General features: G+C 37.5%; 1 protein-coding gene across 4 annotated transcripts in view; it reads right to left on the minus strand.

The window, feature by feature from the left end:
- Positions 1–19,500, minus strand: part of adarb1b (adenosine deaminase RNA specific B1b) — a 119,193-nt gene that overhangs the window by 33,902 nt on the left and 65,791 nt on the right. For 2 of the 4 annotated variants that reach the window (XM_055052980.1, XM_055052978.1), the window contains one exon: positions 6,240–6,274. Coding sequence is in view for 1 of the 4 variants with exons in the window: in XM_055052976.1 (XP_054908951.1) it covers positions 5,320–5,419 (100 nt within the window). In the remaining 3 variants the exon portion in view is untranslated. Of the gene's footprint in view, positions 1–5,319; positions 5,843–6,239; positions 6,275–8,667; positions 8,721–19,500 lie in introns of those variants that run through there. The other 2 variants (XM_055052979.1, XM_055052976.1) reach the window with 2 other exon arrangements.

Here is a 19,500-nt window from a genome sequence, read left to right on the forward strand (position 1 = left end):
GGATCCACGATATCAAAACATTAATTTGGGATCAATCTACTGCAGCTATTTTATTATGATTAGTCCAGTTTTACTGACTTGTGACTACTTTTTCCATCATACAAAGACACTTAAAATAAACACCAGGTAAAGACAAATGCAGTCAGTACTCAGCACTGGTCTTGTCTAGACAATCCGTTTACTCTGTGTTGGCTTCCCAACATTGGTTTCCTGCATCTTTTCCTCTTTTACCACCCTTGTATTATGACAAAGTAAAATTCAAGAAGTCAAGACAAAAATTACTGTCAAGTAAGTCACGGTTTGAAAGCTGCGGACCCAATCACACCAATGTCCTCTGTCCCTCTGTTCTCCTTGATTTGATGTCCATGGAGCCTTACACCTACCATCGTTTATCACATCCAAGGCCTGATGAAATGATCCTGACTGCATTTACTTCCACATGTTTGTGTGCACCCATGTGTGAGGGGGGGGAGGTCCGAAAGTAAAATGCCGCAAAGCTGTGGATGAATCCATGTAAAATTTTTGTGTGGGGCTGCGACTGAAGTCGGCGTCGTGCAGGAGCTGAATTTCACACCTCGTGGCCTTTCTGCTGTCAAACAGATGAGGTGGAATTGATGGACAGTTGGGACAGGGCATTCAGTCGGATGGAAAAGGTTGTGACAGACGACAAAGAGGTGAATGGAAAGAAGACGGAGTAATGGCTTAGCTCCTTCTCTGCAGAGCGTATTATAAAGTAAAGGTAAAACATTCTCATATTTATGAAATCTAAAATCTCTCACGTCAGCTAAACAAACCTCAGTGGTTTGAAGGATCTGGTTTGAACAACAGAGTAGAGTTTTTTTTTCCCCCTGCGACAGTCCGTCATAGTCATTAGCAGCATGCTAATCAAAGCTAATTACAGTGAGACAGGCAGACACAACTCATTTCTTATTATGACAGAGTGTTGCTGTGTTTGCAGTACTCAGCCAGGCACTGCTTCTAATCATCTACTCTTTTTTTGATCTAATATAAATGAATGGGACTGTGTTTTCTATTTGGCTTCGTCTGCTGTGGATGTCAGAAGTTAATCTGAGCTGTTCAAGGCCGACTGATCAATTGAAAGAAAATAACAATAATAAATGTGAGGCATTCAGAAAAACCATTCAGTAATTTATAAATAAATTGAAAAAATACAGGAACAAGTGAAAAATGAAGCTACAAAAAAAAAAAAAAGAGAAAAAAATCTTGCATGAAAAGTCTTCCCCCTCACAGCGATGGATTTGAAGCGTCAGGCAGTGCAGAGCCCCCTCCCACACTATTCAAGTTGCAAAAGCTCATTTTAGAGATTTTGCTGGCGAGGCAGAAAAGGCCTCTGTTCCCCATTTTCCATTTTTCATATACGGCCCATTGGAAAGCATCGTCTGCAAGTGTCATGGTTTGCCACATTTATGAGAGATGCACCGGGGATATGCTTAAGTTGAGTCTTTTGAAAGTCACTCTGTGCTATATGTTAATTCAGTGAGAGCTAAATCACAACCCTTCACACAGAAACAGGTTGATACATCATTTAGTTTATATCCAGTGAGTGGAGTTGAGTAATAGCTGAGAATTATGTCAATAACCTGTCTGTAAGAAAGGTAAGAATGTGTTAATAAAAGATACAAATTCAAATATCTACAATATCAACACTTAAAACTTGGCTCAATACACTTTAAAAAAAAAAGTGAATCCAGATTTGACTGCTTATAAATAACTAAATTTACTTCTATTTTTTCCAATTGATACCTAGAACATTATGTAGTAAGGGAAATTATGCAAAACCCTTTTTGAAAGGAACATCCTTTTCTAACGTCAGCTGAGACTCGTGTGTTTGTTTAATTAAAGTATTGCGTGTCAGGTTTTATTTATTGTTGAGTAATAGAACACTATTTTGGTCACTGCTTTGGCCCATGTGACAAAATGTTGGGTAAAAATGATTACGATAAAGTAAAACATTTGCTTACTCTTAAGGGTTCTTAAAATATTAAATACAACTTGAACTTGAAACCATATAAGCTATGATCCAATAACTGAAGAATCACTTTTAGCTCCATTGTTGTGGGGGAGTTTTGGCTTAGTTTTTCCCAGTTTGACCGTAGGGTGAGTCTACCAGGATGTCCACTATTTGACAGGTTCTCAATTGTCACAACTTGTTTTCCACTTATGGATAATCTCTTTCACTGTTTGATGAACTTGAACTCACTAATGTAACCCTTCCCTGACTGACAGGCGAGTAATAAACTCTTCACTCATACAATACCTAACTCCAGCCTTCAGAAACTGTACGCTTTTTTTATTGCTTTTACTGATGTAGATACATTTTCGATAACAATAAACAGGAAAGATTTTTTCCATCTTGATTTTGATAATTTGCTGTGTATAAAAAACAAATTATCTATATCATTTTCTATTTAATCAACTTCCAACTTTTTTGGTCCACACTTTCTGTTCTTGCAATTGATAGGAATTCAAATATTGTTTATATATTTCTGTATTAGTTTTCTCTTGTTCTATGTTCTTTTGCTGTTTTTGTTTAATTTTGTTTTGTTGATATTTTTAAGCAATGCGTGTTTTTTTTATTAGAGTCTGGAAATGATAAAATCACCTAAATAAACAACTAACAGTTTTAAGGATATAATACAGATACAATGTTAAAATCTGTTGCTTTTTCTCATTTGACTTTAAACTAAATTATTTTAATTAGGCACAGAAGTTCAATTATAAACTAAAGTTACGAGACTTTCGTCTCATAATAGATTAAACCCAAAAATCTAATTGAACATTACCTGAAGCATAAAAAAATATCCTTTCACACCAGGATACCCTGTTTTCTGTGGCTAAAATTTGTCTGTCTGCTTGGCCTCTTAAAATTGCAGTTAGTTGTTTCATAATTTTTTAAACCACATCTTACTTTCAAATTTTTTGGCTTATTAAAGAATAACAGGATGGAATTTACCGTTGACATTAGATCTAAGTAATTTGAAAACCCTGTAAATTTATGCAGCACCCAACCCTAAAAGCGGGCGTGCTTTGTTTCAACGTGGCTGCAGAGAGTGACATGCAATAATTACGGCCTGAAGGTCTCAGTGTTTTTCATGTCGCTGTCTTAAAACATGGAAGACAGAAGTGTCTGATCAGGGAAGAGCTAGTGTTCGTGTCTCTTTTTTTCCCTGAGGTGTGCTGATTAGTGAGCCGACAACTTTATATTTAAACAACCACATTTTTATACAGGAAATGATCACAAAATAGCGTAATTTGGAAGTGAAGTAGAAGTTTTGGAATAATCTGTGACACACAAGCAGCTTTGGTGGGAAAATTTGGAGATCATTTCCAGATTATAAAGATAAATTGTTACAGGGAATTTTCAGATTTGGTTTGAAATGGTCAGTGATGGAGCAACAAACAAAAAACCTCCAGGAACTCAAGGAATTCACTAAAGAGCTGAAATCAAGGAAAGCTACAGCAGAGCAAGAGTCAGGCCAAAGTCCTTCTCCTCCTGCTTAGTCATTGCTTTTCTCCGGCGAAAAGTGCAAATTTCCTTCCCAGGTGATAAGAGTGGGAGAATAAAAGAGGTGGGAAACAGAGCTGGGTAATACTGATAGACATATTCATTCTGAGCGAGCAGACCTGGAGTTTTTAAATCAAAGGGTAAAAAAAAATGCTCCCTCAGCAGAGGTGGGTTTAGTTGGATGAATGGACTTGACGGAGGAGGTGAGGCGGTGGTACGGAGGAGGTTGGCGGATGTCAAAGCAAGTGGCTGAGACATGGCTAATGCTGCCGCTGAGCTGTGGCCACCTGAGTAATTACTACCTTCTCTGTTTGGTTAATCCCCCGGAGCGGAGCAGCAAACTCAGGAGAGCTCCGAGCACTGAAGGGCTCTCGTCAGTCAACTTCAATTATGACGAGGCGCGACCCGCCTCGCTCAGAGAGACACGGAGGGGAAGGAAGACAAAGAAAACAGATCTCTGGAGTCTCTTAAGGCAAAAAAAGGAGATGATCTTGATATTTTAGGGTTCACCCTAGTAATTGAACTCATTTACTGCCATAGATTTAACGTACTGACAATTAATCAATTTGTTTTCTCTGGAAAAGAAAGTGGTTTATCAGAATGTTTTATGCAGTAGACAAAAACCAAACAAAAAAGTTTGCACATCCTACTCTTTATCAGATACTGCTGTCGCGTCTGGAAGAACTGCAGAAATATTTCTCAACTCCTCACCTTATTTCATGTCCAACTGTCAGAAAAAAATACCTGCTGTCAAAGGGTGACCCATTTCTTTATGTCTTTGTAAAGGTTTAATACAGACACAGTTGGGTTTGTATTTTGCTTCCACGCCAAGAGATTTTCTTGTAATCATAAAAGTTGTTTTGATGGACTATTCTGCTCTACTAATCTCTTTTGAGTGAAAGTAATAATTCTTAGATGGTCCAGTCAAGTTTGAGATGTTTATACGATGAATAATCTAAAGAATTGGATAATGGAAGAGAGGTCTTGCAACCTCAAAGACTAAGATATCGACATCATAGATAAAAAGATCAAAGCAACTTTGGAAACCTGCAAGAAGCTGAACAGCAATTATAGGTTTAATAGAAGCCTACAATTTAAAAAAAAATAAAAATGGTTGATAAAAGTAAACAAAGTAATACTTTTTCCAAATCAGACACTCCCTTTACGTTGTTTTATAGAATTTATAGTGGTGTCGGTCTCATCTCCTGTCAAAACAATCTACAATCTATAAGGATTTCATCTGCAAGGGGTATGAAAAACTTTAAAGTCATTACAGGAAGAAAAAAAATGTTCTCACACAATTTCTTATCCAGAATCCAGAGACTGTAAATAACAAGGCAGTAGATTTCTACAGAGATCCTTTTAGCCCATCAAAGATAATTTAAACGTATAAAAACAAGACAAATGTTGGCCATATCACCCGTTTAGAAGAGGAGAGGTCTTTTGCATTAGATATACAAGGGAAATTTTAATTTTTTCAAAAAAAATAAACAAAAAAGCAAATGCAAATTTTAAAAAAATTCTATTTTATCAACATGCATTTTTTCCCAAATTTATTCAAACGTGGAAAAGAACTAAATCAAACTAACTACTTTCACAGATCGACTGTGAATTAGGATAAACTTTTTTGTAAATATGCAGCCATAAAAAACAAAAATAAATGTAATATTCTGGACTCAGCAAGCAGTCATAAAGTCAAAGAAACAACCTAGAACCACTTGTTTCAAAGCTGCAAACACTTGTTTGCATCTCAGCATCAGAAAAGGCGACAGAACTTCAACTCTTAGGGTTACCTTTGCGTTCAGAGCGCTTCTTCCGCCTCCTCTTAAACTTGCGTCGGATCAGGCAGTAATAGGAGCCCAGGCTGTGCACATCGTTGGTAAAAAGGGCCATGCTTTCGAACTCCACAATATTCTCTAAAATCAGCTAAACAGCTTTGAAGGAATAAGGTAAAACTTGAGCTGGAATCAGCCAACCAGTCCTGCACCTCTGACAGCCAATGCTATCAGACTTCAACCACTGAGTGAAGTCATGCAACAGACATGGTCAACTCCACAACACCTGCAGCGTTTCTTTGTTTCTATCCTAATACCCAAACTATCTCTCCATCCCTCCCTCTCTCTCCTCGTCCTCTGGCTGCTTCTCTCCTCTGTTGACTCCATGGCTGCCCTATCAGAAGCCAGAGAGGGGAGGCGCTGGAGTAGAGTGGGATTGAGAAGGAGGAGACTGGCTGAGAGAAGAGATTGGTAGGAATTAACACATGTTGAAATGGAAGCTTGAATCATTGGATTCTTGCCAAAAAACAACCCAACTAACTAATTTAATCAGTTTTGTTAGGTAATTCACACACAAATGCGACTAAGATGCTTTAATTATCCTCCTGCTCTATAACATGTTGTAGTTAAAGAGAAAGCAGTACACACACCCGTACAGAGAGCTCAATAATGCACAGTCACTCAATCTGGTTAGATGATAAGTAATTTTATTTTCTTTCTTGATCTACATAAACTCTTATTCTCTAATATGTGTAAAAGTCAGCAAAACATTGGCCTCTGCAACAAAATACTCTGCTTCCCTCTAGTGGTCTTAGGATGCAATTGCATTTTAAAATTAAATTGCTCTTTTCATGCCAAATTTTATAATAACACGGCTCTAAATAACATTATTGTTGGGTTATATATATGTTCATGATGAATTAGAAAATAACACTGACCTTTGATCTTGCAGAAAGTCTGTGACTGGAAAAACCTGTTGGAGACAAAGAGAAAAAAATATTTTCCAGGTAAGTACTTAGCAGGATTGTTGGCAGAGTGAGACATCTTTGTCATTGGAACACAAAGTCATCACATTTTCACAGATGTGCTGGATCAGAAAATAGACATGCAGAACCCAGGAGATATGTGAGTAATCTGTAGCGAAATGAACAAATACAGATTATTATTATTTTTTAATTATGTAGTTATCAGCACCACAACAACAGACAATGTAACTGAAGCAAACTTGAATTGATTTTTTACTTTTCTGAATGGATCTTTCCTCCATGACTTACTTTGATTTTCTGTTCCACCAGTTTGCTAAACTCTACTGGACCTTAAACTGGTAATGTGTGTTTTGGTCAGAAAAGAATAAGATTAAGTTTTTAAAATGGACCACTTAGCATGAAATTAAATTTATTAAAAAAAAAAAACGTGCAAAAGCATCGTTCCCTGTTGTTAAGTATGGTGAAAGAGATGGAAAACTTATTGAAAATAGAGATGTTTTTAAAAATACAAATCTGGTGGCCTCTGCCTTTAAAATAAAAATGTAAGCATTTCAGCATGATAACTGAACAAATGCAACTAAATCAGCAAAGCAATAAAGGCATTAAACTTTCTTCTCAGTCCCTAAAAATATAGCCCTTCCAGCATGTCTTCCTCTGGATCTCTTTCTGATGGGACCCGGGCCTCCTTAACTACCAGTTACACCATCGCCACTTATCCGACTCGTCCATGTTACAACATATATCTCCTAATTTGGGTTTGTTTTTTTTCTCAATGAATAATTGTACAAAAAGTCCAAAGAGCTAAAACTAACTGAGTCTCCAGGCAAATGTGAGAACTAGAAAGCCTCAAAGCTCTACCGTCTTTCTTCTAGATATAGCACCCCGGGACAGGGATGATAGTGCAGGAATGCAAAACGAGAATGGGGGAGAATAACAGACATTAAAGCTTGAGAAGTACAAAGGAAAGAGACGAGCATATTGAGAAAAACCCTCCAGTGAGAACATAAGATAAAGAAACAAAGAAAAGCTCAGCTGAGACGTGGAATTGAAGACAGGGAGGCGGAATGAGGTGAACAAGAGGCGTCAGGAAAGACTTTCTCCAAAAATACTGATGAGACACAAGAGAGCAAAGACGTAGTGTTTCTTTAGATTCAGCTGCTTCACATTAAATATACTTAAAGTGCTGGTTAAAGGTTAAGTGAATGACATGAAGGTAGAGGTCAACACATTCATGTTAATGTTTGTGGGGCAGAGAATCAGTATGAGAAAGTAAATGATGAACATCAATATACTCCAGACGCAAATTCATTCATGCTTCTGTGTGCAGGCCAACCATAACTTCAGCTGGCCAACTTCCATCACCACTGCCTTGGCTGACTTACATCTGCTCTGAGTGGGCGCTACTTTATTTTCCTCAAATAAAGACCACAACAACCATTTCCCTAAGAATTTAAAATTATAGACCGTGCCCATTCTGCGAGCCAGCAACAATAAAGTCAAAGAAGCATGTGATGTTATAAAAGTTGTGAAAAAAAACCCCGCTCAGAGCGCTCTTGGGCTTGACATTTGAAGCGCTGACTGAGAGGAGATGCAGAATGAATTCAAGGGGTTTCAGCTGACCTCCTGGTGACTTTTAGTGTGGTTTGACAGTGAAACAAGATCCTTGACAAAAACAAGCTCTTAAACTGTTTTAAAGGTTGGAAATCCAGGCTACTGTGGTCAGTTTGAATGTTGAACTAAAATGCACAGAGATCTAAGAATAAACCAAGTGGGAACAATATTTTTCCCCCTCCTTCAAGTGTTTCCAAAAGCGCTTGTCTAAATTATAAAATTTATTTCCAAGGATGGAATATGACTTAACACGTGTTTCCTTGAAGCTTACTTTACCCCCGATGCATTTATCCTGAATTCTCCAGCTTTTTCCCCAAAGCAGATTAGTGAGAAATTAACAGAATCCTCTCCTCTAGTGAAGATGTGTGGAAATATATTGAATACATTAATATCTTACGGCCGCAACATAATCCCACAATGAAATAAAAATAAAAAAAAATTAAAAATCCACATTTTAATTTAAGTACATTAATATTTCAGTGGGGTCAGAATCCTGTGTTAAAAATAGAATACAATTCATGGCACCTTAAACAGCGTAACTACAGCATAATTTAATTTAGCACATTTTCACTTATAAACTCCTTATTAGTAGTCCCTAACCTTTTGTCTGTCTGGGGATTAAAATTGGCATGGAAAGAGGCTTATTTTAAAAAAGTATTTGTTGTGCTTTAATTTCATAAAATAAGTGGGAAAAGTGAATTATGTGGTGCATGCAGTACTGTATTTAAATCCAAACTCCTTTCTTTATGTTTTTTTTTTTCCAACCTACCAGACTGTCCTGGTTCTGTGAAGCTGGTCTTGATCTATAGTTCTTCTGGCTTTCTAGAGATCCAAAGAAAGTATTTGTTTTAGGGCTGCAGCGGCACCAGGAAAACATGTAACTGAGATACTATTGTATGAATATTCTCATCATGATATCGCTTCACCACTGTCTGTTAGCATGTCAGCAGTCAAAAACAGACATTACATGCATGGCCATGAATTAGAAATATAATACTAAATATTGCATCCAAGCAGTCCTTTTGAATTGCAATCTTGCTAATAATGAGATAGATGGCTGTGACTCAAAATATTGCAGAGCTCTACTTTTTCAAATCGTGCCAGCTTTGATTCCACATATGTGCCATTCACTGGGATAGACTGGGACAGGTAACTTCTCCTTTCCGCTCATCAAAATGGGAAAGATGAGAGAAAACGCCACTGAAGGATGTCTTGATTTCACAAGTCAGAAAACAGATGCTCAAAACTCGTCTATTTCCAGTCACAGCCAAAAATTTAAATAACTGTAGATGTAATATTTAAGACTGTAAGCAGACCCAGCTTTGTCTTCAAACAGAATGGTGACTCAGAATAAAATGCAACTCAAAGATTCATAGTTAGAGAATTCCCAACTATTAAATATGGTGAAGGATCTGGCATGCTGTGGGCCAGTTTCTTTTATAAATAGCTTCCTGTCAGATTTGCTGCAAATAATGACCAGAAAATCTTTTAAAATATATTGTAATAAATAAATATGATTTTAAATGTCAGTGGGTCATTTCTGGTTGAAAAAGGTATAAAAAAAGCCCATAATAAAATAATAATAAAACTTCTTTCATGGTTATCTCAGCTCCTAGATCAAAATCCTATAGAAAATCTCACAAGAGGACCAGGATTCTGGATGATCTAGAAAAATTACAAACTTGTGAAATGTTGTTAAATGGAAAATATTAAGCAGCTAAAAACAAATATTTCAAATCATGGGATTTCTTTCCAGTGAATGAGAACAACTAAGGGATAAATCAAGCATCTTCTAAAAGGAGCAGAGAGTATTGTACCAGACACAAGTTTAAGATACAAAGCCGATGGAAATAAATGCTACAAAATATTTTACACTGGCAGCAATTTAAAAAAGCCGATGTTTAAAAAAAACAACAAGCAAAAGTGGAGAAGCAGAAAAGAACAACCTCACCTTCAATAAACTTTTCGATTTTGAAGAGTTTCTGAAATACATTTCTTTGCAGCCTTATTTCAACTTCAAGTTCAAGCAGTTATCTCAAGAGGAGAACAAGTAAAAAAGCAAACTGACAGATTTGCGCGTGTCCTGCAGCGCCTCAATATCCGAGAACGAACGCAGATGAAAAACATCCAGACAGACCAGAGTGGAGTCTCATTGCCTTGTGAGGAAGTCAGCAACACTCACACAGTTTGGCAAGAGGGAGACGGTGCGAGAGATTAGGAGAGACAGAAAGGGTGAGCCTTTGTAGCTGCAGACCTCCTCTCAGATCACACCACAGGCCAAAAAAGAGAGAAAGAACTGAATACCATATTGGACCCTAATTACATTTGAGAGGCTGGGCATGTTAGAAATGAGGGGTTATGAAAGAAAAATCAGTCGACTGATAAGAGAAGTGCGTGACTGTAAACCATGGCTCGCAGTATTCAGCCAAAAATTAGGCCAGTGGTTTAGTAACGACTGGCCACACACACCATTAACACTGACCCCTCCCACTGACCTACCTTTGGTGCAATGACAAAACATTTTTTTCATCAAACTCTAAATTACTTTTCCTTGCGGAAACGCATGCTTTTTAAGTCCTTTTCTCTGACAGTTACTGTGACATAATTCAGTTCAGATATAAAGTGGGACGTGTGTCAGCAGAACTGCATTTGTTTTTCTGAGAGACGCCGGATGACTGCGTCCACTTTTTGTCCCTAGAAACGCATTACCCCATGGTAATGTTTTTGTTTCACTTGTATTTCTCCAGCAGAGGGCAGCACAGTAACAGGAACAGCTACAACAGTGCTGGAATGCAAGATCATAATCAAACGTAGATTTTAGTCTGCTGATATGCAGGCTTAAATTATTTAACATTTTATTAAACACATTTTTACAGTGTAAAATAAACTTATAAGCCTCTTTACTCTGATTTAGGGAAATTACCTCATCTGAACAAGCCTGTTTTTATTTAGCAAGTCAGAAAAGTGACTAGCTGTTTATTTAACAGTGAATCAATCAGCCAGAGATGAGAATCTATAAATTTTCCCACATTGGTTCAGATTGGTCATCAGTCTGAGCTTATTGGCCCCTTACTGTGATAAAAATTAAAACCAAGAACTCCCAACATTGTGTGTCTATAAATCCTTAAACCATCAGCTTTCGCTTTGATACTTATAATGAGTTTATTAACAGTTATTGACAGAATATGGGGGTGTGCTTTGATGCATGAATAGAGTTTTATACCTTTTTAATGCAAAAATAAGCTCTGTTACAGGAGATTTACGACCATTATTCATCAATTTATTTAGTCTCTGCATTGACAACAAGTGGTTTAAAATAATTACTTAAAATCTACAGATGGTCCACTGAAAGAAAAGGTAGTTATATGTCTCATGTAAAAGTTATCCATTAGCCCAAGGAGATACTTTACTCTAATTTTACTTCATTGACTAGGGTCAAAATTTTAGATTTTATAACATGAACCACGCAGAACATGGATCAGGACAAACAATAGGAATCGGCTGCTTTCTGAAGTAAGCAGATAATTTGTCACCACCATTCATTAAAGACACATTCCAAGAGAAATAAATGGATGTGCAAAAGATGACTAAATGCACGTTGGTTTGAAAATAAAAGTATGAAGGGAGGAAAAGGAGAAGTGTGGGTAGGAAAAGGTCAAAAGTTAAACTGAGCCAAAACCCTTTTCAGTCAATGTGCATGAATCCCTTTTTCTAGCACTTGCTTCATCTTTTAGATGCAGCCAACTGGGAAAACGATCATCTTTCCTCACACTTTGAGCTGAATCACCATCCTGACTGGGTGTTGTAATGCTTCCTATTGTTTTACCCAGCAGCTCCCTTTGCTGTGGCAGAGCTTCCTGCCAGTGAGTCAACAGCAACAATCTGTAAATGTCAAAAAGCACTTTCTTTTATGTATCTCTTTAAAACAAATGTTTGAAGTTGCAGATGTCAGCTATAGAAATGCAAATTACAAAAGAGATATTACAAAATGCCGACAAGAGGAACAATTGCTGTTGACAATGGCATCCGTATGATTTCTAAGCTTAATGAAGTTAATATTATTTACCAGCATGTTGCATATTCAGATTTAATTAGTTAAGAGAGAAGTTTGTTTGAGTAGGCAACACAAAACATAAAGCTTAAGGTATGAAATTTCCATTAATGGCATATTTTCAGAATTACAAGAAAAAAACAAAATGCTGAAAAACACAGTAAGACACTGTTTATGGAAAGTAATATTTGATGTCGCCATATTTGGATTGATTTTAAAGTTGTGCAGTGGAAAAATCAGATTTGGGTCACAATTGCTCGCTGTGTGAACATAGCCATATATGTATTTTTATTAAACGATGGATGAATGGCCCCCAGTTGATGGTTTTGCCAAAATTAATTAAAGTAAAATTTTGCCGTATTGTAATTAATGAAATTTTTAGCTCTTATCAAAAAAGGACCCTCTTATTTTACATTTCTCTGGTATTACAAAAAATATAGAATATTTTTCCTGGAAATTTTAGTATTATGAAAGCCTTACCACATGATTTTTTTTTAAAGAAGTCAAGAGTTTATTTTGAGTTGAGCAAAGGTCATAATCAAACTGAAACTGCTACATATGTATATGTTTGAATTTTGCCCTCAGACGATAATCACCTGGTTAGATCCATGATGAATCTGACCAGCAGTAAGGATTTGGATGTGTGTTGTGAACTCCTGGTGAGGCTTCGCTGCAGCAGGTGACGAAGCAGCTGGTGGCTCAGTGGAGTATCACAAAGGCCGCATAGCCTCAACATATTTGCCAGCAGTGAAGGTTAGTGGTGACATAGCAAAATAAGATTAGAATTAAGGTGGAGAAAAATGAACACATTGTACTTAAAAAAAGCATAATGTATTGAGAAGAGTAGATTAAATGTGGCATCACTGAAAGCGAGCAGAGAAGGAAAAGCTCTCCATGAAGGTGGTACGTTTCTCTAAAATTAGACTCAGAGTAAAACCTCTGACCGCTGATTTCAGGACAAACCATCGGCTGAGCTCACTGCTTTCGCCCCAAAACGGAAGAGTGTAATTCAGATTGAATTTGAAATAAGGGCTGTGAGTAGAAAGGAGTTAATTCTTCCCATGGGAGTTCCCACCAGTTCTGAGGCCAACCATTAACTCTTACTACTGGCTTACTGGGTGTGGTTCTCTCTTTAACCAAACCTCCAATTCTCTCCCTGACTAGGATGCGTCCGTGTCGTTGCCTGTGGGTCTGGGATTTTTGGGCGAAACATGACAAGAATCTTTTTGTATGTGTTGGCAGACACATATATGTACTTATATGTACTTGTCAGCTCAATACAGGCGAACAATAGGCCACTCTATGTTTGTCCTTGCTGGCAAGATGGACAAAAGGGCAAAGCCAACAAGCTGTAATAGAGGAAGGGCGAGAAAAGGGCAGAAGAGCGCAAGCCAGCAGAGCTATTTTCAAATGCAAGGTGCTTTTTGCACATATTTAAGACTGATTTAAACTGAGTCACAGATGATGTTGCTGCACAACACAGAAGGCATGTCAAAATGCATCACGCCTCCTTGGACTCTGTTGCTTCTCCAGTTTTATTTCAGCATAAACAAGGTGCTCCAATGACTGCTAATAAAGCTATTTGGATTTTCTTTCACAGCTGTCACGGTGTTCCTCATCTCAACCCTGATCCTGCCGAGCTGCAGCAGGAAGGAGAAAACTCTTGTTTTCATAGCAAAAGCGACTAAACCAACATGGTGTGAACAAGTTCCTGCTTTAGAGCAGATTGTTGATTGATGGAAGGATGGATGGATCATTTAAACAATGGGACAGGAAATAAACAATTTTCTGTTTCAGTATTTACTCAAACTTAATAGGAAAAAGTCCTGATCCTTTTTTAGGAACTGGAGGTCCAAGACAGTTCTATAACAAATGATTATTGATTATTCTGACGATTAAGTGATTAATTGGATTGTTTTTTAAAAAAAGGTCATATTTTAAAGATTCTTCATTTAACCTTGTAAGCTTGTTTTAAAGTATACTAGATATACATTAAGATATAGATAAAACAAATAATTAAAATATTTTCTTCTTAAACAAGAAAACATTTTGTTCCCGTACATGCAATAAAATAACATTCCCTTAGTGAATTTGAACAGGGAGAAGCTAAAACTTTGCCACTTGAGGAGTTTTTGTACAGAAAGGTTTTGTTTTCTTCTTAAACTTGATATGTGTAAATATTTTTGCACAGCTCTGGCTTAAGTACTGCTTTGAATATGTAGTGTTTTTTCAGCAAATGGCCTTTTTTCTCAGTCTGCATTCTCCAAGTAAAATAACTAAATTAGTTGACAATTATTTAAATAATCGATTCATTGCAATAAACCGTTTCAGCCCTAGATCTGCGGTCTCGGTTTAATGAACCTGATGTCACCCTTCATTGGCATGAAGCTGTTTAGATATAAGTTTGAACTGGGAGGTGTTGACACCATTTATGTGACAGTGATTTAAAACGTCCGACAGCAAGCAGTCAAACTTTCAGCAGAGATCCAAGGACGTTTTAAGAGCACACAGACAAGATGATGAATAGCATGTCGGAGACGAGCCGTGCCCGCTCTCCGCCCTTGAAAACACACTCACACACTCACAAAAAAAAACGCTTCATAAGTTGCTCATTATCCACAACAGGGGTACCCAGCCAGAGTCCCATCATGCTGAAAAAGCACATTTGCTCTCACTTGAATTGTCCTCTCCCTCTTTGTTGTATTTGTTATATGTTGCAACGAACACGTCAGCAATTTCTGCAGTGACGAACGAGCCTCTTCTCAGCCAATTTATCTTTCTGGCCTGCTGGGTGGCCATGTTCCCGGTGCAACTTTCCATTTCCTGTGTTTCACAGAAGTGGGGAGGGGGCATTAAAACCACAGGAAAAACACAAACAGTGTAAAAACACAGATAAGACGGTGTGTAAGGACACAACTGATGTAGTGTGCCTAAAATTACAACGTTTTAACAGTCAGCTTAATTTCAGTTTCACACAGACCCGGTGGCAATAAAACACCCCCACAAGAGAGATCTTTGCTGCATTGCAATGCGGCGTGACATTGAGGATAATTACTGCACTGAAACACACCTGACTGCAGCTAAACACCCACAATCACAGAGAGGAAAGTCAAACATTTTACAAGTTCTTTGGTCATCAGCCCATGTACTGCTGTAGTATTCTCAATTTTTCTTCAAACTTCAAACACCCTTATAGTTTGAAGTTGCATTGATTTATTTCTCTTGGACCACTTCAGGACAAGAGAACAGAGTATACAAGAGGAGAAAAAAATAACATGCGGTGAGTTTGGAGGTAAATCTCTGCTTTTTTGCCATCACTGCACATTTCTTTTTATCATAAGTTTTTGTTCAAGCCTGCATCCTTACTTTAGGCAACCATCTGGTTTTAGTAGTGAATACTTGCAGCCTGTAAATATTAAAGGGGCAATATTATGTTGTTTTTTTTTCCCAGGGACATAATGTAATTTTATAGCTCAATCAACTATGTTACCTAAAATTGTTATAAAAATCCTGTATCTCCCAAGCATAACTTAAAAGAAATATGACTTTCTTTGCAATCAGACTCCATAAAATTGGTCTTCATCTCTTTAAAAAGTTTCTGTTCTTTCTGTCCATCAGCCCATCATCACAACAATGCTCCTCCATTATGTCATTGAAAACTGCTCTTAGGAACATTGGACTTAGGAGCATGGAACCACAGACGCACATTTCCATGAAGTGTTTGCTAATTGCTGCTGCCACTAGTCTGAAGGAGCCGAGTTGTTAAGGGGTGATCTGTGAGGCAGAAGCTTGTCTGATGACTGCAGACTTTGTGAGAGCAAGCCTTTAAAGAATGAAAGCAACAGTCCAGGGATGATTTCAATTAGGGAATAACATTATAAAATTATATAGGGCTCAAAAAAGTTTTCTTGCATAACATTTCCCTCTTTTAAAGTCAAAAAATAACAAACTTTGAAATGGTTAATAAAAAAATAACAACCCCCGAGGCACGACATTTTGTCCAGGAAATAAATAAATTCTTGTAATTTAACAGCTGAAATAAATGTTAAAACATATCTTAAGGGTAATCAGAGCAATGGAGCATTGACTGCTGGTCAGTAGGAATGTTTAGCTGCAGCTGCAAATTCTCTCTGTCAGTTTTGTTTGGCAGCACTAACTGGATTGACTAATCCTCTAAACAATGGGAAGTAAAGGCTTAAAAAACGTATCATTAGATGTACACAACTTGAAAAATTATTTTGGACACAATCCCAAACAAATGCACTTTCCAACAGCCTCCAACCAACAACTGGTACAAAGTCTTAGAGGAGATTCCAACTTGTCTATGTCAGATGAAAAGACATTGGTAATGATGTTCAGGAACAACCCAGGTATCAGCAAAGCTGAACTGGAGATTAACTGAAACATGTCTCACTGTCTCAGTGAAAGAAGCAGCTGCTCCAACATGGCTACTTTTCAAGCTTCATTGAAATTTGCAGCTGCTCACATGGCCAAATCTACAGCCTTCTGAGAAAAAGCTTTTACTAGTCAGACAAAACAAGATGGAGTCATTTGTCCACAATGGCAGGAAGAATGTTTCAGGAAGTCGAGCTAAATTAGACATTGTTGGTTGAACGAATGACCGATGATGACCTTCAAATTCTTCAACTTCAGCTCATGTAAAATGCATGTCTAAACTTTGGTGGTTAGACATTTATGTATCATCAACATCTCAGTGATACCAACACATAAAATCTGGTTCTGGAATAGTTAAAACTGGTAAGCATGACAGCCTGGAATGATTTTCCCAAAGTCTGATCCTTACTGTTATGGAAATTTTGGAAACTGCAGCGGACACAAGGCTATTTGCATTTAAGTTTTCACAAATTCACATATTTTTCTGTGAAACATAACTCCAAGTTTTTTGTGGAAAATTATTTTATTTGTAATTTCTTCACAAATTGTAAGACTGCAAAACACAAGTAGTAGCAGAATATCAGAAGTTCTGCATCAGTTACTTATTTGCACTAAAGATATGACTTCAATCAATTTTATTAGTCATAAAAGTAAGCCTTTCTCCTCTGTTGTTAGCATTTATTTGGCAATAGACTTTTAGCTCACACTTACACCAGGAGATGAACCGAAAGAATGATACTTATCAACAAAAGCAAAGTTTAATCATCCATCCTTACATTTAGTCTTTAGGAGATGCATCGTTAACAGAAACTAACGATGCATCTTGCAAATGTTTGGCAAACACTAAAAGATGAGTCCTCTGAGTAGTTTGATGCACTTCCAATTCTTTTTGAAACACATGGGTTAAAATATTTGCAGTCTGCTACAATAAACAACCAATTAATCACAAATGTTGGTCTGCAGCTGTAAAACTTTGAAAAGAGTCACGCAGTAACAGAACTGCTACATCAGGAGCGTTTGAGGGTTCATATCCAGTAAACATCCAGGTGTCCTGCCCAGGTGGATCTCTGCATGCGGAGCAACTTCGCAGGTGCACGTTTTAAAGCGAGTCTGAGAAACAGTTTGTTCCTTTTCTCTCTCGACTATCTGGGTCAACCATCTGGGAAGCTGCCAAAGCCTTGGCAAAGTGGGCAGGTGGCCATCACAGCTGGCTTATGACCAAGGAAAACTTCACATAGAGACACAAAGATAGAAAAATCCAGAACCACCAGGTAAGAGCTGCACTGCGAACTCCCGGAGTGGAAGCTCAGCTACCTGAGTCTGGATGATGTTCTTTGGGATGAAACTTTATAACTACGCTACATGGGATCAAATACATTCAAATGAAGGCATACTTGTGATTTTTGAGTCAGAGTTTACTGCTTCACAGCTCAATCTCACATGTCAGGAAGCAGAGTTCAGAGCTCATAAAGACTCAATCCTGCCTCACAGATGCTCTCAGAACCTCTTTCTTTCCAGCTCCTCCAGCTGAACAATGGCAGAGCAAGCTTTCCCAGACCCCTTCTATTCACCGGTCCTGGATCGGATTACCACAGAGGAGCTGAAAAACTAGGCCACCTCATGTTGCGTTCACATGTGTGCGTCTTAAGATGTGGGGATCTGGTAAAGTAGGTTACATCTTACACCTGGTAACTAGACAAACTCTTTTGTGAAAAATGATCCTTCGCCCAGGAAACCTGTTCCTGGATGAATGCAATCAATTCATTTGTCGTTTATTGTTAAATTTTATAAAAATGTTCTGTCCTAAACTGCAAAGTAGAAAATAAAATCAGCCAAAGCGGCACAATAAAGCTGAAGGGAGAAAAACATGCGCCAGCATGTTGTCTTTAACAATTTATTAGGCTAGGGTTGGGATTTGGAAGTGGAAGTGCTGTGGAACGATGGTAAATCTGATTTGTAGCTGGTTTTCCTGGAGCCATGTCGCATGCAACCTGCAAACTCCTCTTCATGGAAATATAAGACACTGATTTTATGCCATCTAACAGACAGTGTCATTCTCTGATATAAAAAAAAACAAACTAAAATTTGGATTTTACTGTGACAGGTCTATTTATTCCCCCCTTTGCTGATCCAGGACTTCCACTCAGCAATGCTCGTTCAGGCAGTGGAGAGCTCTGATTTGGTTATCTGAAGCAGAACAAGAAGACCAAATCAAACATTGAAGACGTCAAACTGAATGCCAGTATGACTCTCTTTATAGGTAAGGAATCAGCATAAAGGAAAAAAATAAGACTTTGGATTGCATCAGTACCACTGTAAATATAAAAAGATCTCCTGGTGCCATGCTGCCAAGTCAGAACCTATAAAGTGGAAATGAGGCATAGACAGACAGGCTTCCCAGCTTCCACTTTTTGGTTTTCCTTTTCTGAGATCTCCCTTTGGCCAAAAAATACATGTATTAAGAGCACCCTTCTGGAGCTGTGTGTAGCAAGCTGTGGAAATGAATCTGGCCCATTTCAGACCATTACAGATTTCTTTTGCATTTGCTTTTTCTGTCAGACTTCAATATTTCACATTTATTACTTACTGAATGTAATTAAAAAACATGAAATTAGTGCAATAGAGTATTAATCTCAGATTGTGTGATAGCAGTTACAGTGTAAAACATAAGAAAAGTCATTTCAAAGCATCTTGTTTTTTTGTCACCAAAATAAAAAACAATTATTTTCAGGTATAAAACTATACTGTCTAGTGCAGTGTCTGCACTAACAAACATACACTACACTGCTTCTCAAGAGATAAAGCTTGAAGAACAGATTGGATAACAACCCATATTCTACAGGTACAGTTATGCTACCGTGGTTACACAGTGAAACTGAATTAAATTGATCTAAAATCAAAACAAGGCTGTAACATTCACAGATTTTTAATTCTAAAAACTGAAAAATGTAACTTAGAAGACATTTAACCACACAAAGCAGCAGGTTTGTGACTAACATAATAGTTTAACAATTCTGGTCTACATACCTAAAATGGTTTGATGAGACTTTCTACCTCAGCCTCTCTCGGAGTAAGAAAATATATGTCTGCTTTCATTTAATTATTGTTTCCACAAAGGTTAGTTGATTTTATTAATGTGGCATGTTGTAATATATT

Source organism: Poeciliopsis prolifica, unplaced genomic scaffold, assembly GCF_027474105.1.
Source record: "Poeciliopsis prolifica strain line A6 unplaced genomic scaffold, Auburn_PproV2 SCAFFOLD036, whole genome shotgun sequence".
Classification (NCBI taxonomy): Eukaryota; Metazoa; Chordata; class Actinopteri; order Cyprinodontiformes; family Poeciliidae; genus Poeciliopsis; species Poeciliopsis prolifica.